Source organism: Chinchilla lanigera, unplaced genomic scaffold, assembly GCF_000276665.1.
Source record: "Chinchilla lanigera isolate Chin_1 unplaced genomic scaffold, ChiLan1.0 scaffold00046, whole genome shotgun sequence".
Lineage (NCBI taxonomy): Eukaryota > Metazoa > Chordata > Mammalia > Rodentia > Chinchillidae > Chinchilla > Chinchilla lanigera.
Genome location: NW_004955447.1, coordinates 295274 through 321154, shown reverse-complemented (window position 1 = coordinate 321154; position 25881 = coordinate 295274). Strand labels below are relative to the sequence as shown.

At 36.1% G+C, this 25881-nt stretch overlaps 1 protein-coding gene across 6 annotated transcripts in view; it reads right to left on the bottom strand.

The window, feature by feature from the left end:
• Ankrd17 (ankyrin repeat domain 17) overlaps positions 1-25881 on the bottom strand; it is a 116494-nt gene that overhangs the window by 54993 nt on the left and 35620 nt on the right. For 3 of the 6 annotated variants that reach the window (XM_005392762.2, XM_005392763.2, XM_005392764.2), the window contains exons 3-15: positions 23456-23612; positions 19932-20079; positions 19607-19754; positions 18248-18481; positions 15384-15478; positions 12950-13187; positions 11383-11574; positions 10943-11052; positions 8849-8936; positions 5764-5891; positions 5214-5357; positions 4644-4746; positions 2436-3188 (exon numbers count right to left, since the gene is read on the bottom strand). In XM_005392762.2, coding sequence (XP_005392819.1) covers positions 2436-3188; positions 4644-4746; positions 5214-5357; positions 5764-5891; positions 8849-8936; positions 10943-11052; positions 11383-11574; positions 12950-13187; positions 15384-15478; positions 18248-18481; positions 19607-19754; positions 19932-20079; positions 23456-23612 — 2538 coding nt within the window. The remainder of the gene's footprint in view (positions 1-2435; positions 3189-4643; positions 4747-5213; positions 5358-5763; positions 5892-8848; positions 8937-10942; positions 11053-11382; positions 11575-12949; positions 13188-15383; positions 15479-18247; positions 18482-19606; positions 19755-19931; positions 20080-23455; positions 23613-25881) is intronic. The other 3 variants (XM_005392765.2, XM_005392766.2, XM_005392767.2) reach the window with 1 other exon arrangement.

Here is a 25881-nt window from a genome sequence, read left to right as displayed (position 1 = left end):
ATGATTTCTACAAAATTAACTTTCTTTTTAGTCAAACTGATTTTTAATAGCCTCATCTAAAAGGAGATGGGAAAAAATTCTCTCCTTTCACTCCCTTTGGGGTACCTATGCAACTTGTTCACTAAAACTAAATAACTGCCTATCACTTCTATAGATAAAAGCAACAAATGTAAACATGTAAGCACCTGAAGGAACTCTGGTATAGATTTTTACATGTGAGACTTCATTTTAGAGTTATGTTTAGCGAGGGAAAACAATATGCTCAGGAAAAGTTCTAGGAAGAGGAGAAGTGGGGAACTTAATACAATAGCAGAAACAAGGTGTTAAGACAGGTTAAATGGGACTACTTTCTTTTGGCAAACAAGGAGAAGAGAAGACTCAAGATTTTAGCCAGTTAAGTACTACAGAAAAGTAGACCAAACACTGTAACAGCACTCTGTAAGTGAGGACTAAGGAAATGGCTGAGTATATGTTGGAGGAAGAGAAAAAAAGACTATGAGCTTGACAGATTATACTGTATTAGAAACCCAAAGGAGTAGAAATGACCCTTAGTCAGATAATTGGATTCTACTATCTTAAAGAAGTTTAAAGGAGGAGGCTGCAAAAAAGAGAACGTAAGAGTACGTGTGTGGGTGCATGTGGATTAAATTTTGCTCTGTCTGGTAATTTTTCCTCTCAACAACATAAATGAACATAGTAAAGAAATAAATATTTTTATAGTATGACAATTATTTGTCATTCTGTAAAACATCATGTGCATTGAAAGTTTTTTATATGGAAACACCTAGAACACAGACATTACGTTTTAGGGGTATAGTACAAATCAAGAAAAAATGTATTTTGCAAACTTCTATTAATTCTCATAAACATAAAAGGTTGCACAACCACCAAATCACTGTTGGCTACTTTGTCCAAGTACATCAAGGTAAACTCTGATAGCATATCAAAAAAATTTTTAAACATTCACTGATACAGACTATTCACTCTTCATTTAAATGAATAACATTTAACTCTATACATACTTTGGTAGTATGGCCGAAATAAAAGAAAATTATGATCTAAATTATAGGCTATGGACACAGTATTAAAACTGGATTTATGGCAACTGTACTGCAATTTTCATAAGAGTATTTTAAAATCTTCTACTTTTATTGCCTATTATTATGACCTGGTAGGGGTGATTAATGGTCATTTTTCAAATCTGTAGAAAAAACTATATTCATCAACATTGAGAACCTTTACAGTTCTTACTACTAATTATCACTAGCAATTTTTCCTGAATGTATTTTACTCAAGATTATGGAAGATTTTCATTTGGTGTATCACTGCTGAAGTAATATTTAAAAAAGGATTGGAAACTCTAATTTTTAACTATAATCTGTTTCATTAGATGGACTGTTAATTTCTGAATGTTAGCTAAATAAATACTTCTAGAAAATGAAGCATTATATAATCTCATCGTAATATGTAATGTTACTGAAATGGAGTTGTTAAGTTAGAGCCAACATTTCTGGTATAGACCAATGAGTTAAAAAGGGGAAGAGAAGAATGCAAAATTCAACTTTTTGTTCCCTTTATTCTTTGTTTGCCCTCCTTTCCAAATTTCCTTTTTAAAAAAATTTCCTATGGAAATTTCCATCTTTCTCAGTATGGTTTCTTATGGCTTAAAACCGTATCAAATTTCATCCCACTATGTTGTTACAGAACTCACAAAAAGTAAGTAGCAAAACTGAGAAGCATTAAAACAGTCTTCTAAAATACTTCTTGAAAATGAAAGTAATTATAATGAAATAAAATTTCTCTGACTATACATTTAAAAATATCTCATTTATGATACTGCCAGGGAACCACATCTTCACTTAGAAGAGACTAAGCATTAACATTTACAGGGTATAAAATAACTGACATACAATATAATCAAACCCTACTTGGTTTGGTACTTTATTAATGCATTTAAGGTTTATTTGTTTAAATATCGATCAGGTTTGTACATTAGGATATAAAGTGTTTTTGTTCACAAATAAGCTTCCTGATGTGTCCTATTAGTTTTGTTCTTCAACTTTTGCCAATTTTCCAGATTATTGGTATGAATACAGAAGCAAAAAGCTAAAATTCAATGTCAATATTCTGAACCTTAGGGTCGGGGGGGACACAAAAGTAAAAATCAAACATCAACCCCTCTATCGGAAAACATACATTCCCAGCCTATTTAGCTAAGCCAGAAAGCTTCCGCCATTTGTATTGAATGAATTAAATTTTAATCTGACCTGTATCTGCCTGAGAATTTTTGAGATAGAACTAGTATTTCTACAGATATACATGGGTCAAGAGTCCAAAAATAGCTCTCAAGTTGGGTAATGGCAAAAATTCTGGCACACTCTTACTCGCCTTAAGCAAATTATATTTGATACCTGCTCATAACAATATAAACCCACCTGCCATGATGTCATCCAGCGTGTCATTGAGGGTCTGAGCAGGGCTGGCTACCATTAACCCTTGTTGTGTTTCTGTCAGAATTCCTTGCCCCAGCCCTGCCAACTGTGCTTGGCCCAGTACTGGCTGTCCAACTATCACTCCTTGCAGTTCTGTAAGATTTGCGATGGACCCTGGAGGCAAGGGACCTGCCGCCAGAGGCAAAGCTTGAGGCATGGCCAGAGGCTGGATTGGTGCAAAACCAATCTGAGCAGCAGTCTGCTGGGTTTCATCTTTGAGCAAAACAGGATCCACTTGCTGTAACCGTGCATAGTCTCCCTCGGAAAGATGTTCTCCAACTCCAACCGGAGTTAGCAGTCCCAGGTGTTGGCAAGACTGTTGCTGCTGCTGCTGCAGTTGAATTCTTTGAGCTTTAACCTCTAGATACTGCTTTTTAAGCTGCTGCTGCGTTTTCAGTTGTAACTCTCGTTCTACTTTCTGTAGTTCCTCCAAAATCTTTTGTTTCTTCTGAATTTGTTCCTCCCTTGTTTTGTTCAGCTCCTCAATCTTCTCCTTGGTAAGTTGGTCAGCATGAGCCAGTTCCAAGGACTGCAGTTGTGCATTCTTTTCTATGGCTTCTTTTATCCTCTGTTCCAGTTCTGTTAACTTTCCCTGAGCCTCTTCTACAATGCTCTCTGGAGACTGATTGGTGATGTAACCCTGTACATCCTGGCTGTTTGCAGGCAAATGGCTGCTGGACTTTTGTTTAGAAGCAGCTGTGTGAAAAAGAAACCCCCTCAGAAGTGCACATGAATGGCATCCTCATTACAGAGTTACTGTTGGGAGGGTTAGTGCCAACAGTTATGCACCACGCTATCATATCCATAGAAGGTGAAAATGCACCTTTAAGGAGTTAAACACAAATCCACCTTCTTATCATAAATATAAATGTGGGTATTTATGTGCATAGTAATCTTGAAAATTAATCTCAGAATTTTAAAATTATCACATGGCTAAAACTTAGACAACTAGAGGGATGCAGGTTTGTGATATATAAGGGGTGCAATTAAACTAAAATCTAGGGTTAAGTGTATATATTTCACATGGTCACAAAGATGCCAAACTCCCAAGAACAGAAAAATAATGCTAAATTATTAAGGTGCAGAAAAAACTTCAAGCTCTAAGTCAATGTTTTTTGACATTTAATAGTCTGTGCCTTTTAAACACACACACATACACACACAGAGTGCCCAAACCACTGAGAAGTACCAAGAAATTAAAATCCAACTATAATATATGTCTTTGTTGGGGCCTAACATCTTCAAGACTGATAAAGACAAGTTATAAATTCATATATTCACACAGCTACCTGACCAGGACAGAACTGGGATTAAGTTTCCCTGGAAGAAAAGATGCTGGGCTACGCCATCCACTGTATCTTCTCACAGCCAGGTGAGCAGATTGCTCTGGCTATAGGTTAGCAACCAATTGAAAAAGGTGCCCAAGGCTCTAGGTTGGTGGTAGTAATTGAAAAGAGTGGTGGAAATAGTTATCATTCTTGTTGGTAAAATAATACAGGTAGCCAAAACCTTAAACTACAACTACATTGGTTCTTCAGGTAAAACTTTTAATGAGAAAATGTGATTAAAACTGTCAGGGGTAATGTTGGGGATATAACTTAAGAACATGCATGATGTAATATCCACAAGTCTAATATGGACCTCAGAATTCTAAAGAAATAAGTATATCTGAAGTAACCTTGAATTATTAGTTGAAAAAGGTATCCCAGATATAAAATCTATATTAAATCAGTTACTTTAAAATAAATTTTAATATTTGATCCAACTTATTCACCTTTATGCCTTATTTCACTACAGAGATGTAAGTGAAGAATTTACCCAAAAAAACAACAAAAAAAAAATCACCCAATTATACTCAGCTTAACATTTTACAATAATAAAAGTTAGAGGAAATCATGGAAAATCAGAATTCTACCTAAGAAGATTATGTAAATTTTTGCTAGTATTTCTAATTTGAGCACAGATCAGTGCTATTAACTATCTTCTCTCCCAATTACATGCTTTATTCATTGGTTAAAAAGTCTTTAATTGTATCAACTTAAGAGTAAAATCACTTCTGTAGAAAAACAATTTTAAATGGCTACACATTTTTTGTAAGTTTATGTTCACCTGAACAACATGTAAGAAAGAGTCTTCGAAAGTGTAACTGACCTTTATTCCTGATGGGAAGAGTAGTGGCAATATTGGCAGGTGGTTTGTCAGGCTCCTGAGGTGGGACAACCATAGGCAGTGCTTGAACCGGTACACGAGGTGCCTAAGACAAAAGACAGATTGACTGTTTCTTCTTTTCCTACATAATCCACTAAATATGCTAATCAAAAATAAGGTACAGAGACTTAAAAATACTTTAAGCATGCCATCTCAGAAATGATGTATTTACTTACAATGTGCTGGTGTCCAATTACTTTCCTTAACAGTGGTGGGGGGGTGAGTGTGCATCAGATTGAACCCAGGGGTTCACACATGCTAACCATGCACTCTACCACTGAGCTACGTTCCCAGTACCCTTAGTATACTTTTTAATGATCTTTGCATTCAAGTTGTTATTATCACTTAAAGCAAAATCATATTGGTTTAGAATCTGAATACTATATATTTATTCACCTTATCAAAAATACAGCCATACAGACAACTACATCTAACAAAAAACCAGCTAAGTTAAATTAAAACAATAAGCAAAAGGAGAGATAGAAGATATAAAATCGTTTAGTATGAACTTACCCTATTCAAATCATGGGATGGGGGTGTCAGCTGAGTGACATCTGGTGGAGGGGCTGAAAGCAAGTTATTAGGATAGTCCAAAAGATAGCAAACAACACTTGTATGGCCACCTTTTGCTGCTTCTATCAACATAGTTGAGCCATCCTAAAAGAAAAGAACATGTGGGAATAAAGGGGTCTGGTTAGTTTACAAAATCTTGTTTTCCTTTGCTTTTTGAGACAGGGTCTTGCCATGAAGCTCGGGTTGGCCTCAAACTCACTATGTAGCCCAGGCAAGCCTCGAACTTGATCGTCCGACTTCAGCCTCCCAAGCACTGCAATTACAGGAATGTACCACCGTGTCTGGCATAGTTTAGAGAACCATTTAGAAAGTTAACAGGTCCCAAACTCATTCAAATCACTGATTTAGTAAAGAATGCTTTCCTCCACTAAAACAGAAGAAAACTCACACCTAGAATGCCACCATAAAAAAAAACCCAATATTTTATTCTGTGATGCTTAAGAGTACATATCTAATTCACACTGTTTCCCAAAACATCTGAGTTACATACTTTTAAGCGGTGGGTAGGGTCAGCCCCGTGAGCCAAAAGTAGTTCCACCACTGCCAGATGGCCCCCTGCACAAGCCAGGGACAACACAGTATGGTCGTTATTAGCTGTGGTTCTATTCACATTAGCTCCTAAAACAGATCAGAGATGAAAAATAACATTTTTAACATGCTTTTTTTTTTTTTACATAAAAATTTGGCCAATTTAAAAATCACAAAGAACAGGGACAAGAGTATAATAAAGCACCATCTACCCAAGTACACAGCTTCATGATTATCAACACATGGCTAACTTTGCGTCACATAAAGCCACATCAATTCTTCTATCCCATCTTAAATATTCTAGAGGAAATTCCAGACAAACATGATCTGATATCAACTATAAATATTTCACAATTCATAATATCTCATCCTTGAAAGTGGCCTGTGTCCATTATCAGATAAATGGATGAAGAAAATATGCATTTATATACAAGGAAGTACTACTCTGCAAAAAAGAATAAACGAGTGTGGATACAGCTCAGCGGCACAGTGCCTGCCTGGCGAGCATGAAACTGAGTTTGATTCCTGGTACCAAAAAAATCAGAAACAAACAAAACATAAAAAGAATAACCTTTAGTCATTTGTAAGAAAATGGATGCCTCTTAAGGTAATAATATTATGTGAAATAAATCAGACACCAAGCTTAATAGATGAGTTCTCATACACAAGAAACCCAAAACATTAATACAGAAAAAAACAAAATAATAGGAAAAGGAAATGTAGATCATCTGCAAATGGGAAAGGGCTCAACAGAAGGAGGGCAGTGTGGGTGGGGGAGCAGATGAGGTGTTCTGTACACTACCAACTCCTCTCAATGAAGTTAACCATTATGTACTACAAAAATAAAAATGAAAACAAAATTTCAGTATGCACTAGTAAAAAAAAAAAGTATTATTCCTATTACAACCACTGCATTAATAAAGTAAAATACAAATTTTTATTTACATTTTACATTCCTCAAAAGAAATTTCAATCAAAACCAAAACCAAAACCAAAACCAACCTGCCCTCTATGGGCTACATTTGTAAAGAATAAGTTGTGTTATGTACATGCACATATTCTCCAAGATGCTTGTAAAATGCATGTACTGCAAACGTGTACACAAAAAAGGGGGAAAAAAGAACAAGAACTAGAGAAGTATCACCTTTATCCTTTTAGTAGGAAGTATTTGTGAATGAAAATAGATACATTTTGCCCTCAAATGTGAATCTGTAACTGATCTGGATTACTGTGCGAGGCAATGTGATAAATGTTAGTAAAATAGCAGAAAGCAAGTAGAATCAAACTGATTAAACACTACTAGAGAGGGCACTATGGTTGGATAATTTTTTTTTATTTTTGAGACCGGGTCTCACTGTGAAGTTTACCTATGTAGCCCACCTGGCCTCAAACTCATCGTAATCTTTCTGTAGCCAACCTGGCCTTGAACTCATGGCAATCTTCCTGCCTCAGCCTCCTGAGTGATGGGATAACAGATGCTTGAAACCACATCTGACTTTTATTTTATTTCACTTTTCTTTTTTGCACTAATGGGGAGTAAATACATGAGCTTAGACTGAGTTATATTTCAGCCCTTTTAAAATTTTGACACATCTCACTAAATTGCTTAGTCTGGGTTCAAACTCACAGTACTCCTTCCACAACCACTCAGAGCATGGGGATTGTGGGTGTGTGCCACACCACCTAGATCAGCTCACAACTCTATTCTTGAAAATATTGCTATAGTTATATATCACAAATGTATGCTCAAAATAAATGCCTAAAATAATTTAGCTAGTAATTTTTCTGATTTATCTTTTTCATCTACAATTACAAATCTATGATTTCTTTAGTATCTTTGGTAAGGAAATATTACTGCCTTCTAAAACTATACAGAGCCATATACTACTCTCTTTTACAATGCAGGTTCAAAAGTCACTTTCTTCAAATCTTTAATTCTTATATCAAGAATGTGATGATTGCTGGGAACAGTGGTGCCTGCCTGTAATTCCAGCACTTGAGAGACTGAGGCAAGAGGACTGCCTTGAGTTTGAGATCAGCCTGGGCTACAAAGTGAGTTAAAGGATAGCCTGCACTACAAAGCCTTATACTGTTGCAAGAACAAAAAAGGGGAGGGGAAAGGAGGTAGGGAGGGGAGGGGAGAGGACAGGAGAGGACAGGAGGGGAAAGGAGGGGAGAGGAGGGGAGAGGAGGGGAGAGGAGGGGAGAGGAGGGGAGAGGAGGGGAGAACAGGGGAAGGGAGGGGAGGGGAGGGGAGAGAAAAGGAAAAAGAACACAATGAGCACTTCATGAACAACTATTTTAACTTGAACTCATGAACCTAAGATACAATTTAAGGGAAGTAATATGGAATATCACCATTAATATCTCTGGAGTTCAAACTAGAATCACTGACCATGAATAAAAATCAGCATGCTTTTTGCCATATCTGCCACATTTTAATTTTGAACATTTTCTGTATGTATTTATAACCATCTTCTTATATTCTGTATAGAATAAATTTCTGCACCTAGGAAATTTGAAGAAAGTGACTTGCACAACTTTTCTCAGTGACAGAAATATAAAAATCCATATTTTGATTGTGTGCGTGTAACTTAAGCTACGTATCCCTAGCCCTTTTTCATTCTTCGAGACAGGTTGTTGATTCCTGATACATTGCTGTGTAGACCTAGAGACCTTGAACTTCTGATCTTCCTGCCTCAGCCTCTCGGAGTATTGGATTTATAGTAATATACCACCACACACAGCTCAAAATAATACTATATAGAACAGATTCAGTTCAGAATCTTAAGCCTTCAAACATTTCATAGAGATACTTTTGTTTATTGAAGGATCTCTGAATTTGGTCACTGCTTTGCATGACAATTCTTTGTCATGTGTAACTGTTCTACATATTGTAATGTGTTGATCAACTCCACTAAAGAATGCCAGTCCCAGTGCTCCTCCATATTACATAACAACCCAAAGGCTCACTACCATTCAATCTCCAAATGTCTTAGGATATAGGTATACATCTTTTGGAACAGGAAAGTGCTTAAGGAACTTACCTTTACTAATTAAGAACTGAACAGTACAAACATGACCAGCTCTTGCAGCTTTCATTAAAGGAGTTCTTCCACCTTCAGATTCATGCTCCTGTTACAAAAAAATACAGACTTGACATTTAACTGCTAGTAAACAAATTAACTTCTAAATATAAATACATTAAATAATGCTTTGCTTTGAATTAAATTTTAAAATATTCTATTTTTTTTCAGACAAGGTCTTGCTAGCAGCCCAGACTGGCCTTAAACTCTGAGCAATCCACCTGCCTCAGCCTCCTCACTCCTAGGATTACAGGCATGTACCACTATGCCTGGCGAAATACACTCTTAAATCTAAAAAAAAAATCTCAAATCAGTAACATACTCTATGGAGAGCTGGACGTGGTGGCATACACTTGTAATTCCAGAATCTGGGAGGCTGACGCAGCCAAAACAAAGTAAGACAAAACGTATTTATGTTAGTAATAACTAGAGTAGCTAGGCGTGGTGGCACATACCTAAAAACCAACTTTTTGGGAAGCAGAAGCAGTGCTCAAGTTGAAGACTGTGAGACCCCCATTTCCAAAACAATAAAAAGAATTGGAGTTACAGTCATATGACAGTGACATCCTCATCAAAATTCTCCTGGTAGTTTTTCTTCCTATCACTACAAAAATAATTCTGGAACTTCAATAGTGTAGGGAACTCTAGCAGAGAACTCTAAAAAATCCTTATCCATTCTATGTGATATTCTTTTCATTAGTTTGTAACCTATCTCTACAAATGTCATTTTCCTCTCTTTACACACTTCCTGTTTTATCTACTTTTAGATTAAATAAAAATAACAAGGCTAATGATTAGTTATTTCTAAAACCACCTGCTTTAACATGTCACTAGAGCTTTCTGAAGAATCCAGAGAAAGACTAAAAATCTACTACCATTGCTGACAACTACCAACTGACAACTGTATTGCAGAAATTTTTATATCTTTAAAAAGTAAAAGTATTTGAGAAAAATACATTTTTTAACAGCATTCATGTCTAGTGAAAAATTAATTTTTCTGTGAAACCATTCCCTAGGTTGTTCTTACTGCCATTAACTAAGCAAGTACTAACCATTACATGACATTGTAGTTCATACTTATTGCTGTAAACAGTGGAAATATACTTCATAACTTGAACAAGGCTGAAGTCCAACAAGGGAGACCCATGTACAAATCTAATTAGAACATAACTTGTCCAAGTACTTTAAGAATTGTACTAACACATACATATCTAGAAGAGATATAATATTAATCTAATTCAATTCTTTGAAAAAAGATCTTACAGTTTTGAAATTAGAGAAAGTTACTTCTTCCTGCGCATTTCTATTGTAAACTTTCAATTTCTTTGGGAAGGCACACTCAATTGTGTCAGACTCAGAAACTCAGTCACAAGGAAATGGCTCACATTTTAACTATGAGTTATACTTGTCCCATTCCTACTCCACCACAGGCTAAACGGAAAGACTAGCTGTCTTCTGCGTGCACATATGTGTTATGCTTTCCTACCTTTTGGGTGTACTCATATGACGTTTTTCAAGTGGAGTATCTGTTTTGCCACAACACTGACTTTCTAAACCTTATTCAGCCCAAACCACAGTACTGTATCTTCGACCACTGCTTCACTTGTCTGAGTCTCCTTCCTGTCTGTACTTTCGCCTTGCAATCTCCTTGGAATCTCCAGTACTTATCACAGATCTTAGTATCTATTTTATCCCTGATGCTTAGGCTACAGGTAGAGTTTATTTCCTAAACTCTATTAGAAAAACCTTTAGGCTATATTTGCCTTTTTATACCAAATTAGAAAAACTTTTAAAAATAGCTAAGTAAATACCTAATGAAACATTAATTATATTAACATCTCACAATAAAATTTTCTTAGGAGGATGAGGTATAGACGGTTAGAAACAGGAATATAACAGACTGAATGGTGTAGGAAACAAAATGACTTCAGGAGCTATCACCCCCCCCATTATATTAGAAGTAAAGAAATACCATTCATAGATATTCTGCATAGAGTTTTTACTTAACTCCTTGTCTTTTTGTTATATATAAGACTTTAAAAGTAACAAGCTCACCAGATCTGCTCCTGCCTGAAGTAAGACATCTGCTACATCAGTATGACCATTTTCACAGGCATATGTTAGTGCTGTATCTCCTGTTGCTGTTGTTGCATGAACATTAGCTCCTGAAGCAGTTAACAACACAATTAATACAAGAGGCAGAGGACATAAATGGATATAGAAATTTTTTCTATCTACATAAGCCGTATCACCTCAAGTCAGACAAAACCATCTTATCCATTTCTAGAAATACAGAAGAATATTGTCAACATCTTTAAAAGCAAAAAAGACAGTTACAAATAGAACTACTTGTAATTAAGAACACAGTGAAGTAAGCCATACAGAATCACACAAAAGAACTTTACTCATCTCTTTTAACACACATTCAGCATATTTGCAAGGAATTTTTACTTAAATAAACGATATAAAAACTTCTCCAAACTGTAAACACCTACCTGCAGCTAGTAGATATTTAACTAACTCCAAATGACCCTCTTGAGCAGCCTCCATTAAAGGGGTTGAGCACCCTAGTTCTATATCAGCCCCTGCCTTGATGAGAAAGTCTGCCACTTCTAAGAAGCCTCCACAGCAAGCCAGAGTCAAGGCAGTTTCTTGAGTTTCTTCCGTCTGTGCATTGATATTTGCTCCTAAAATACAGATTCTAATTTGAAAAATTCATTAACTTACTCTACAGCAAGCAAAAACACTGCTTCCTAACAACCTGTATCTCATAAATGAACATATTTATCCCCATAGTAAATAAGGAAGTACATCTCCCCTACTGTTAAAAAGTTTAAAAAAAAAAAAATTACTAAGACTATATCCAGGAGTCCATATTTAATGTACACAGCTGAAAAACAGTTAATTCATCCAGAAACTAAGTGTCATATGACAAAATAGGCTATATCCCTCCTCTTGTAATAAGGATGCAAACAATAAAGACATTGACGATAATAGTAACTAACATTTCAAAAGCTCTTATCAGACAATATTCAACAAACTTCACAAATCATTTAGGTTTTTATTACCAGTTCCATTTTATAGCTAAGGAAATTGAGATTAATGTACCCATCATCACAACAATGTTGTCACTGCCATCACCATCACCACAGCTAACACTTAACAGTCACTGCATGACAAACACTGCTTAAAGACTTTGTAACGTCTATTTATAGATATCTATAGATCAGTCTCTGCAGCCCCCTCATACACACAACTTCACACAAGAGAACTTTGCCTGAAGTTACAAAACTGGCAAGCAACAGAGTTATCATTCAAAACTATGATGTTTGCTCGAAAACCTGTACTTCTAAATTCTAGTCAATATTACCCCTAAATAAAAACAAGTTTTTAAAAAATCGGCACTGCTCTTAAATTTTTCCAGATTTTAAACTATACTACTGAAATAAAAATAAAACCAGGGGGGCTAGGAATTTAGCTCAGCGGCACAGCGCCTGCCTGGCAAGTGCAAGGTCGTGAGTTCGATTCCCGGTACTGGAAAAAAATAAATACATAAATAAAACCAGGTTACAAATAACTGAAGATATTTTAACAAAAAAGTGCTTCATCTTTCCCTAAAAAGAAGTCGTCTATGTACTGAGCTCAACAGCTTCTGATATGCATTTTTCACTCAGCATATTAGTCCTTATAATTTCCCATATTATTTTATGAAACATTACCTCTACCATGGATTAGTAAGTATTCTTCCCTCTGAGAATCCTCTCAATATATTGTCTTGAAAAATGTTGCCACTCCTTAACCCACAAGCCTAACTCAACTCAAATTCTCTGTTTAACTCACATAACACATGACTTGGAAAGCTCTACATTAAAGAAGTTTACCTGGTTTTATTTAACACAACATAGGAAATCATTTTTATAGCGAATACTTTTTTCTAAATTTCCATAACAACATCTCATTGCAAGTCTACTGCTAGAGGGGTGAAATAGTAAAATTCAATTTTATGAAACTGTACTCTTATTTTACATATTCAAAGGTAAGTGTCTTGGCTGATCCAGTTACCTTGGCCTAGAAGTAATGCCACCATTTCTTCATGTCCTTCACGAGCTGCTTCCATCAAAGGTGTATAACCTTCATCGTTGACCTCTTCCAGGCTAGCTCCTCTTTCAATAAGTAAAGCTGCAAGTTCCACATGCCCACCACACGCAGCCAAAGTCAATGGTGACTCAAATGAATCTGCAGGCATGTTCACTTGGGCACCACTGTCAAGAAGTAACCTAGCTACTTCAACATGGCCATCCTAATCATAATGCAATTAAAAAATTAAATCAGCATTGTAAAAACATCTTAGAATTTTGAAGACTTAATTATACAATGAAGTTTACCAATCTCCACTCAAATAAGTCTACATTTAACAGATTAGTAAATCATTTCACTCCCTACATTCTTTCATGATAGAAATAGAAAATAGAGGTTGAGGGCATAAAACAAGCAGAAAAAAACACACTTAATCAAGAAGCTTATTAACCATGAAGAAATCAGTAAGTGCATGAAACAAGAGACTATTGTGAGACCACACATAATAATCAACATTAGATGGTACAGAAAGTGCTAAAATACAATGCATAAAGAAAAACAAATGTTTCATAAAAATTTTTCTTTTTTCTTGAGACAGAGTCTTGCCATGTAGTTCAGACCAGCCTTGAACTCACTATGAAGTCTAGGCTGGCCTTGAACGCTCGGCAATCCTCTGGCTGACAAAAATCTTAAGGATAAGCAAACTTATGATTGGAGATTAAAAGAAAACTACAACACTTTTTCAAGTGGGGGAAGGAGCTATGATGTATTAGAGGAAGACAATGTGTATAAGGTACTTTCTTTGTTCTTTATCATGTAAATGCCAGTGAAAAGTAAAAAGTAAACCAAGATTGTTACTCTGTTTTGTCTCCTTTATGGAACTCTTTCCCACAGCTTTTCCCTTTCTTTTTTCTTTGAATGAATTTTCCCCTCTTCTGTAGGTAGCTCATCTTCTTTTGAACATGTCACACCCATTGTTTGCCTCTGTACTTGTCATACTGCATACACAATCCTAGTATATTACTATGGTTCCTTTATTATTTCTTCAGCTCTGAATGTACTCCTGCAAAAATCAACTGTTTCATTTTCACTGATGCTCAATTTTTAAAATCTCAATTTTCACCAGCACTTGGGGATGCTGAGGCAGGAGGATTGCTACAAGTTTGAGGGTGGCCTGGGCTACATAATGAGTTCACCAGCCTGCACTACAAAGCAAAGACCCTGTTTCAAAAAACAAAACTCAACTTTTTTCAAAAGTCTTTCAAGTCTGATCCTACTAATCTTTCCTTTACTTATTTATGTGTAGTGCATGCTGATTAGGTCTACACAATATTTCCTTTTTTTTTTTTTTTTTTGGACACAGGTTTCACTATGTAGTTTAGGCTGGCCTTGGAGTCACTATGAAGCCCAGGCCAGCCTCAAACTCACAGCAACCTCATTCCTCAGCCTCCTGAGTACTAGGATTACAGGCTTGTGCCTCATTCCTGCTACAATATTCTATTTTATATTTCTCAATTTATACATAGGTTTTTTCCCCTGTTAAAGAGCAGTAATGATTTTAAATTTATCACAGAGAACTACTAAAATTGTGTTATTGATGTGTTTTACACACATTGCTTCATTTAATCTTCATGACAACTCCAAAGATGTTACCCCTTATACAGACACAAAACTCAAAACTTTCCAAGAAAGCTTACCCTTGTTCAAAAATAATAATTTAGAAAAATAATGGATAATTTAAGTCTTAAATCATGTCTAGTCAGCATTTTAAAATTAGTAAGTAAAACCTAACATCCTTTTAACACTTATTCTTGAATGGGAAGCTGGCACAAGACACTTCTAATTCATATGACATCTTTTTATGTGTTCGGCAAGTTATACTCAGAAATTTGGTTTTAGTCTCTTTGTCACATATCATAAGCTAAAGCAAAAAGGTTTAAGAGTATTATTATGAACCATTCCAAATACAATTCCTAAAAAAGGAATCCACGGATCAGAGAAAACCATGACAGAGGAAGAAATACATAATACAAATAATATTCGGCTTTCAAATTTTCCTTTAATTTTGATTTGAGGTACATGTTCTTCTTAGTATTGTGTACACATTCAGAAGTTTTCCTTTTCAGTATCACTGACTAATGTAAAAGTATCACTTCTGTGCCAAGTACAAAGCCAGTACAGAATTAATGTGACACTAAGGAGATGCAGATAATACTTTAAAGCTTCAGAAAGCAATACGTAGAAATTAATGGCTTTCGAACTACTGATAATTCAGATATCCATGGTCCAACTCCACAGTATAGTCATGAAATACAGAATTTGTGTACACAAAGACACTAGTTGTTGCCCTGACATATATCTCTCTCTATATATACAGTAATATATATTTTACTTCATATATGCACTTCACCAGACTTACCATGCAAGCTTCCATTAGAGCAGTGTGCATTTCATCTGTTTTATGCTCTTGATCTGCCCCTGCTTCCAAAAGAAACCGCACCATTTCCAGGTGACCTAAAACAAAAGTGTGTAGGATTACTTAGATGCTCCTGATATAAAAAAATAATTTGGGTCGGGGATATAGCTCAGCAGCACAAGGGCCTGCCTGGCAAGCACAAGGTCCTGAGTTTGATTCCTGGTACCAAAAAAAAAAAAAAAAAATTACTTTAAAATTATAACGATAATTTAATTTACAACATTAAATTTATAAGCACAATACTAAAGCCAGCTACAAATCACCCTCAACTTTTTTGTTGTTGTTGTTGTCTTTCTGACACAGGGTCTTGCTATGCAGTTCAGACTGGTCCTGAGCTCACTTTGTAGTCCAGGCTGGTCTCGAACTCACAATGATCCTCCTGCCTCTGCCTCCCAAGTGCTGTGATTACAGGCGTGTGCCACCATGCCCAGCTTTTCAGCTTTCAAATACTGATTGGGCAAATGATTCCTTATCCTACTGTGCTAGAAATGCTGCTACTAGAATCCCTGCTATAGGCAAACAAAGGTGCCACAACATCTAACACCCAGAATATCCCTTCTAGAATACTTTATGAGACTAGGCATGCTGTATTTTATTTATACTACAGAATAAATAATCTTTCATAAACTAGTAGGCTGCATGGTAATCATTCAAGCTACTGTGATGAGAAAATATGTTTTAAATTCCAACAACAAATTTTTTAGGAACAATCTACTTAGAACTTCATGTAGAAAGTTATAATTATTCTTGAAAATAGCATTTATTTAGATAAACACATACACATATATAGTTTCAAATAAACCATGTTTCAGTTCAGAAAAAGACATCTTACAAGTGGTTAAAAAATAAGACTAATGACGTTTTAAAAGGACTTCAGACAACATGCAAGAAACAACAGAAAAAGGACTTCCCCAGCTTTATCTGGAATGAGTGAGCTATATTCACCTTTGTGACCAACTAGAATTAGAGGAGACAGTGGAGTCAAGTAAACAGATAAGGCAGCTTCTGTTTCATCTTGCTTTTGCTACCTATTACCTCCCTTTCCTCTCTCTCTTTCTAAAAGCCACATCAGTGCTCAATCTTAGCCCGAGTTTTATGCCTTCCTTGTCTCCATTTTAATCTGTCCTAGGAAACCACACGAAAACAAGGGAAAGGGAAAGGTTCATGGATCCCAGAATGGAGCAGAGGGGTTCTCCACTAGCTCAGTTCTCTATCAAGCTTCTAATTACAGCCTGAAAGCCCAATGTCTGAAGCCACTTTGGGAAAGCTGCAAACCTAAGGCAGAGATAGTACTAGTCACATGTAGTCTCGTCTCATCTTTCTTTGGCCAAGTGCAACTCAGTAAAGAAAACAGCCAGCTCTGGGTTCAAAAGTATTTAAGAAAAGAGAAGAGCCACTCAATCAGCCTGCCTCAAGGCTTAACTTCTTTCTTTGCCTCCCCAATTAAACCCAGCCTCTGCTTAATTACAAACAGGTCTGGAGAAGTAGGAGCTGTCAATTGCACTCCCCATCTGACAATCTGTTAATGTCACACAGTCAAAAGCACATTTTGTTTGTTTGTGACAGAGTCTCACTACGCAGTTAGGGCAGGCCTTGAGCTCACTATGTAGCCCAGGCTGGCCTCAAACTTGTGGCAATCCTTTTGCCTCAGCTTCCCAAGTGCTGGGATTACAGGTGTGAACCACCACACCTGGTTTAAAAGCACTTTAAATAAAAAACCGTTTTTCAAAATTAACTTTGGTGTGAGTCATTTATGCATATGAACATTACTTTATCATGTTTTTTTTCCTTTTTTTATTTTATCATGTTTTTAACAGAAATTATTTCAAAACAAATCATACAAACTTGGCTATTAACACCAGAGTCAAGATTAGTGGGGAAAGCAAAGGGTAGGGTGCAGAATTTAAGGAGGCACTTACTTACTCATGAGCTGTACAAGCTAACAGTCAGCACCTGAGTTTGTGAATGTCCTTAGATTTCCTACTTGTAACACCTTTTTTTTTAATAAATGGGTCAAGAATAGACCAATCATTATAGGAAACACCTATAATGATTTTCTGTACAGGAAACAAATACAACTATTGGTATGAAACACCCAATGATTATCTGTACAGATATAAAACTACATGACATCTGGTTTTTATTTCTTAAAGTATAAAGCCTTACTTTACTGCCATTTATCTGTCATATATGTGGAGGCTGAGAAATGTTCGTGTGGTCACCTTAAGAATTTACATACAATATTAGCTGGGTGTGGTGGCCACACACTTGCAATCAGTAATACTCAAGAAGTTAAAGCTGGAAGATCACAACTATGTGGCTAGCCTGAGTAACTCAGTGAGAGCAGGTCTCAAGATAAAGAAAGTTACAATGTAATTTAGAGGTAGAGCACCTGGGCGCAAACACTCCCTACCCCTACACCCTACAACATTATTTATTCGCAGTCCAGGCAACTGTCTAGTCTGTCTGAAGTAAGGTGTTTTCTGTATTATCAGTATTTGCAGATGTGCTGGCATTCAAAATATCATGTACTCCATTTTGCACAAGGCAAAATATTCCCAACCTGCAAAAGCATCATAAAGCACACTGCATGTGAAAATTAAATGGTTTCAAATAGAACAACTAGGTCAATTAATAGTTATTTTCTACTGAAAATATCTGAGTCCATATTTTAAGTTTACATATTAAACATAAATTTTAAAATACTTTAAATTCAATTCATCTAATTATACATGATTATAAACCAGAACATATAAAATAATTATAATTTCACTGGTTTAAAAACTGTTTCAAACTTTGTTACATACCTTTGTAACAAGCTAATGTCAGGGCACTCTCTTTAAACTCATTGGAATGCGTGTTAATGCCAGCCCCATTTTCTAGCAGCAATCTGGCTACTTCCACGTGTCCAGCACTTCCAGCTTCCATTAGAGGTGTGTGACCATTTTCATTATGGTCCTCAATACTAGCACCGGATTCCAAGAGCACCTTTACCACATCTACATAGCCTCCAGCACAAGCATAGGTAAGTGCTGTGTTGCCTATTACAATGAGGAAAAACAAAAAGACTTTAATGAAAGACTCTACAACAAAATTCAGTTTCTAACTTACATCAAGGAGAAAAACACTTGAAGACTATAACCATTAATATTAAATAACAAACATATAATTTCTTTCCTGAGAAAAAGATGCTTAACCACAACAGTATAGAAATCATTACTTTTAAATACTATACAGGTAAAATTAATCATTCATACCTCATACCATTCCTTTTAATTATGTATCTGTTTTCAGTATAACTTTCAATACAAGTTAATTAATCAAAATGAAAATGATCTCAAGTTTATACATTAAACATAAACTTTAAAATACTTAAAACACTTAAATACATATATATGATTACAATGCTTTAGTATTATTTTAATTTTTTTTTGAGACAGGGTCTTGCTATGTAGTTCAGGCTGGCCTTGAACTCACAGCAACCCTCCTGCCTTAGCCTCCTCAGTGCTGGGATTACACGCATGTGCCACCCTGCCTGGCTAGTATTATTTTTTTTTTTTAGTATTATTTTAATTTAAAAACCAGAGTATAATTTCTTTGTTTCTTGATAAAAACCCACATGTTAGAATAAAAGTGAACTCTTTTGAGTAAATGAGTTTATGTAGACTTTAAATTTCACTGAAAACATCTAACAAATTCGCGACTCTTACATGAAGTAAATACATGATATATTGTCAAAAAAGTTTTAGAATCCTTACACAAATCAAATCTATCTAGGCTCAAGCTTGAAAAAACTAGTTTGAGACCAGCCTTTGGTTCCATACCCTTCTATTTTACTTATTTCCTTTCTCACTCTCCCCAGCAGAACAAAGAACCTGGGTATGAGCAGTGTATCTCTTCCTGCTCTACTTCCACCATAGGGCCTTCTGAAAGGGTCAGTCCTTTACCTACTGTACTCTGTGTGAATATTCAAAGAGCAGTAATTGACCTCATAAAGCCGGAGAGGGTTTATTTGAAATATATTCTATATACTTTAAATGCAAATATGTAGCGCACCTAAAACATAAGGTAATTATAAAAGCATCACTAATGATCACTTCCATGAGGAACAATTATTACCAAAAGATACTATTATTTAGAAGAAATGAAAAACAAATACAAGTGACCTGTTGAAGACTGTGCATTGACATCGGCTTTATGAGCTAGCAGCAACTTCACAATTTTGACGTGTCCTCCATTAGCAGCAGCCATTAAAGGTGTAATGTCACCTTTGATTCCCCTATCTTCCACATTTGCATGCATTGCCAACAAGACCTGGTGAAAGAACCCACAACTCTGAGTAAAAAATACCTTGTGTATATATTTATAGTAAAGCACATAAAAATTATCTAATAAAACAATCTGTTAAAATAATCTTAATAGTTTAAAAAGACTTATTTTTTCCTAAGGCCAGATCTAAAGAAAAGTGCAGGTTTATTTTGTAACACAAACCTGTGCAAGCTCATAGTATCCAGCAGAACAAGCTAAACAAAGTAGGCTCTCCCCTTCCTCGGTGTGCTCGTTCACACTTCGTCCTTCGATGAGCAACTTTCGCACAGCATTTACATCTCCTTCTGAACAGGCTTCTGCCAAACTGCGGCTATTAAGGAAAGAATATTGGAATACCAGGATATAAGAATATAAAAAAACTGCAGTGTCAATATTGGTAAACATAAATGATTACTGGAATAATCATAACATTTCTTAACAAAAAGCAAGCTAAAAATGAGTTCACATAATTTGAATCTACAGACTAAAGTTACTGATTAAATAATCAATATTGTACAAAGGCTCTTAGCTATGCAACTAAAGGACACAGTATAATTTACTCTAAGTGGACAAATTAAAGTTTTTTTATAAAATCTAGAGTGAAAGAAGCATAACATATATTATGTAAGTCAAAGGCCTATTTGAGATCTTCCATCAAGTAAGATGAGGGCAAGTGATACTAAGTGAGTAACTGATAAGGTATCTTTCCTGAGGCAAGTATATACTTTTTTGTAGTAGATGGTACCAGGGATTGATACCAGCGCTTTGTGCATGAGAGGCAAGTGCTGTACCACTGAGCTGTAGCACTTACACAATTGTGGCTGAAGGGAAATCTAGGCAAGGAAAAGGCTGGATTGAAGTAAAAGCAGACTGGAAAAAGAAAGGAGAAAACAAAAAACTAGACTCAAAGAAAAGCTTTGCCCTCTGAACCTCCCCAATTACTATATACCTTTTTTCAACTTTGAAGGAAAATTCACTCAAAAATTAAATACACGGCTATTACTCCTCTCTTTATTTCAAGTATAACTCAATTATTACTCTTTCATTATCTAGAAACATGGCCTTGTCACTTTAGTTATTAAAGACACTCATGCATCATCTTTTTCCCTGCTTCTGCTATCATTATCAGATTCAAGACAACATTTTTAGCCTAGATAATGGCAGTGCTTCCTAACCAGCCACTCTGAATTTCACCTTTGCTCTCCTGATGCTTTACAATAAAGCAAAATTCCACCCTCCTTTTTCTCTTGGTCTAGAGACAGGGTCTCACTATAAATTCAGGCTGGTCTTGAACTCACTATGTAGCCAAAGCTCGCCTTGAACTCAGAGTGATCCTCCTGCATCAGCCTCTAGAGTGCTGTGATTACTGGGGTGTGATGTCCAGTCAAAGTGCACTCCGCTACCTAAGAATCCTCTAACTACAGTGAGAGCATTAGGAGACCTGCCCAGAGGCAGGCACTACACTCATCGCTTGACCCTTCTGGCCACATCTCCTTGCTCCCTTCTTCTTTCTCCGCTGGCGGTAATGCCCTTCTTGATATCAAATATGACAATTGGTATAACCAAGAAGCACATTTTACATAGAATGTTTAAATTTTAAAAATTATTACAGTAAAAAACACCTTGCCCTTAACACCCCAAAAATATTCTCCTTTGCTTCAAACACATATTTACCTCAGCCTTGCATCTTTCTAACAGAAACTACCATAAAGTTTGACCAGCAAGGGTTTGATTATAACATAGAGTGTTTAAGTTTACAAATTTGTTATAACAAAAGACACACTGCAATTAATCTCACAAAGTACTCTCCCTAGGCTCCACATACTCACCCCATGACTCATGGCGTGTGTACAGTAAAAGTGTGCTTTCTACTGTAGTAAGATTTTTAAATTTAAATACCGTATCTCTTGTTCTCCCCCTTGTCACAGTTAATTCCAACCCAAGGTAGCTGATTTTGCTGTTTTTGCACACAGCTCCTCTCCCACTCACCTCCATCTTTAAGTAAGGACTTCCCTGACTCATTTGTTAAAAAATACAACATGACCTCCATCCAAACCCTGAAAGAGCAGTTTCCCGCTCTTTGTAACTCTGTCTTTATCGATGTGTCACACTATACATTTCATTTACATGTTAACTGCACTGTCCCCTTACCAACCTTTAGCAAAATGAGAGTCTCTTAGTAAGCTTGAGTACACTTAGTAAGCTTGAGTACACTTAGTAAGCTTGCCATTTAGAAGGTCTCTGAATTTCCCACCTCACAGGACACTGACAGAATCTAGGTCCTATGTTTCACATTTCAAGCAAGTTTAGGACAAATCCTTGCCACAATACAGCTCTTACATGAGAACACACCTTTCTTCCCTTCACTTCTCTCATTTCTTCATGCATATACCCTCTTCTAGTATTTGAACTTCTCTTTCAATTTCCATATGTATATGGTAGCTTTACCATGACCTCTGTCTATGTTTATAGCAGCTAAATTTGAGAACTTTGAGCAAAGGGCCTATTCAAATTGCCTATCTCAGGTGGCATCACATTAAAAAAAATCTGGATATTATTATAAAGAAAATCTTTTTACTTTTAAAGTCAGTTCTTTAATGTTATAATTTTCTCTCTACACCCCCATCATAGTTCTCTCTCTACTCTCCTCCCACAATGATATTTTGGTCAACAACACTCTGTGTACATGTCAGTACATCCGTAAGTTTATCTCTCACCCTGTGACTTTGTAGCTTAGTTTGGCAAGTATACTCTGATGTTCGTACAAAATGAAGTCACAAAAGGATGCATATCCTCAGCTGGGCACATGCCTACAATCCCGGCTACTCCAGGCCAGCCTGGGTAATTCATTTGAGACCTTATCTCAAAATAAAAAAGGGCTGGGGATATTGATCAATGGTACAGGTTCCGTCTCCAGGAGCACAAAGAGAGGAAAAAAATTTATCCCATGTTAAGCAAGGCAGGATTATAACAGCATACTCCAATTTTCCAATGCTAAAATAAGTAAATTAGCTTCACTTTATAGATTTGTAATTTTTTTGGGTACCAGGAACTGAACTCACAACCTCATGCTTGCCAAGCAGATGCTGTGCCGCTGAGCTATGTATCCCCAGCCCTATTTAGCTTCACTTCAGTTAGACAGAAAAAAGCCTCCATGTGATTGAAAAATAATCAGAGAACCTTAAAGGAGTCACAAAATATTCCATGAGCCCTTACTAACTCCAAGGTACTATATATAAGGAATTACAGAAGAAACAAAAGTAAAGTTCCTTGGGAATTATAGCTACCATCTTTAAAAGACAAACAAAAACCTTACCCTTTAAAATGGTCATAGAACTATGCACAAGAACTGGAAAATGGTTATGACTGGTAAGTATTTACTTCTTTGCCACTAATACATAAAAAGAAAATGAAAGTAAGCAAAAGCTCTCTTTGCTACACACACTAGATAGGAAGTCAGTGTGCGCAAGACATGCACTGGCGCTCTGCCTCTCAACAACTAGCTGATCTTAAGTTATCCAGCGCTGAGCTTTCAACTATCAAATGGGAAAAGAAATAAAATCTATGACATATGTCTTTATGAATACAGATATCACATGTTAAGCAGTTAGCACAGAGTTGAGCACAAAATAAATGCCCAGTAATATCAGCTATTTTTCTTTTTAAGACAACAGTTTTCACACTGACCACAGCGAAACAGTACTTACTTGTCCGACTGCCCTGCATTTGCTGTGCTCTCAGCTCTCATTCGAGTAAGTGCAGCAGCAGCTTCATCCAACGCACAGCTAACAGACGATGTTAACCTCCGGAGCACCTCAGGATCTGCAAAGGCTTTCCCATCAGCCGTGGACAATTTGCCTATTCCTATGACATTATTTCCACACCAGTATGGATATGCCCAAAAGAAGAAGCAAAGCAAAATTCAAGTTACTTAACTATGTTGACAAATAACCTCAAACTAGTACAGTGAACTCACGTACTTTCTGTCATCTTTCTGGGAAATATTCTTCAATTTTCTAAAACTCCATGCAGTTCCCTAAGTATATGATCTTGATACCATTTGGTGCCAGAAATGGGTCTTCAGCCTGAGCTGGGCCAACCCAGAGCCTGACTTGGATGTCTGTCATGTCTTTGGAAGAACCTATGGTTCAAAGAACCTATGGTTACAGCTAAATTAGTAAGATGTGAGTCATGGGCTACATAGCTTTTATCACCATATACAGAAAAAGGCTGCCCAAAATAGGGTCAATACAGAGGAAAGCAGAAAAACAGAGTCCTAAAAATTATTTTTGACTCATCGACACCAGAAGTGTCAGTACTGTTCCTGTATTTCTGGTAAATGTCCACATTTACTTAAGAATGTTTCGGTGGCCTATCCTTGTGACCAAAGGGGGAGGAAAAAAAAAAGCCCTAAGTAAGACATTCCAGGTTATATGTTAAAAAAAAAAATTATATAGTTGTATCTCTATATACTCAAAATCATATGCAGAAATCAATCAGAAGAGCAAAAGGGGAAAAAAAATTAAAGAAATGGCAAGAAGCCATTTGAATGAAACAACCTGTACACTTTTCAGATCCCTACTACTTTTTCACCCTATTTAAACAAGTTCATCTCTAACCTGCATTAGTATAACCTGGGGAACTTAATCCAAGCTGTCCATTAGTATTACTAGTGGTGCTTTTCAAGAACACAGATGCTAAGCTCTCCTATATCTGTAGATCTAATTCAGAAAGCAGGGCCAGGACAGCCACATAGTTTAAAAATGAATCGGATACACGGTCAAGATTTAAGAAGCTCTACATCTAATGTCATGATGGACATTACTGAAACTTGCTACTCAATGTATGATCCACTGGGCAGAAGCATTTTGATCACTTGGGGCTTATTAAAAAACACAGAATCTTCATACATAGTTCATTCCTGCAATACCAGCACTCTGGGAGGACGAGGCAGGAGGATCACAAATTCTAGCCCCATTTGAGCATCTGAGGGACACCCAGTCTCTAAAAAATCCAGAAAGGGGTGAGGGCTGTAACAGAATGAAAAGACCCTTGGATCAGTCCCCAGTACAAAAACAAAAACAATACACCCCCACAGGTTCCAAGATGTAATGATCCAAAACCTACCCACATTTTTAAAGTGATCCCCAAGCAATTTGCAATGCACATTAAATCTTAAGGGACACTAGCTTTTAAAATAAATTATTTAAGTTAGAGACAAAAAGGACCACTCACTTGATAATAATAAACACATTCATGCAAACAAATTTATTTTTTAACAGCAAAAGAAGTACAATACCACATATACTTGTACTTAGAAGTTTTATAAACTTTATACAAGCATATACTTGTTTTTCAAAAAAATCTGAGATAGAAAATATTATAATTTATAAAAGCAAAAATAAATCTGGCAAGAAGTCTGTCTGATTTTACTGTAACAAAACATTCAGACCAATCAAATTTGTCATCTGCTTATCAAGATGGGCAAATGATATAAACAGTCTTGGTCTGGTAAGGTTGGCAACTTCTGAATAATTTGTATCACAAATACTGAAAGTCACACTACATTCTAAATTGCTACACTAATATTAATTTCAAAAATTACCTTTACTGAAGGCTATTATGGCATTACTGAGATCAAGGTCACAGATTTCCATTTGAGAAAATTAGCTCCAATTGCTACATAACAAATATTTGTCAGTAATAGTGAAAGGAACCAGGCAAGAGGAAGAATCAGCTGAAAGCATTCAAGGCTTAAAAAGAAAGTTCAAAAACAAATCCTTCATGTTAAATCTTTATGAATTTCTCACATATTCACAGATAATTTTAATAAAGATAACCAGAAAGTAATCAAAGATATAGACTGAAAACTTTCAAACTTACATGGAGTGACCAAAATATACCAGCTATTCTGTATTACTGTGAATCTTCTAGTCTTATCCAGTTATTAATCAGCACAAAGCAGACACAGACTAAGCTGACCAGATCATTCTCTCCCACTTCTGACATTCAATGAATTGAACAACAGAACTACAGAAGAGAAAAGGTATACAAAATGTCTAGACTTCTAATTTTAAAATGAAGAAATAAATTTTCCTTTTTTCTTAGAATAAAAAGAGAACTATAATGCTAA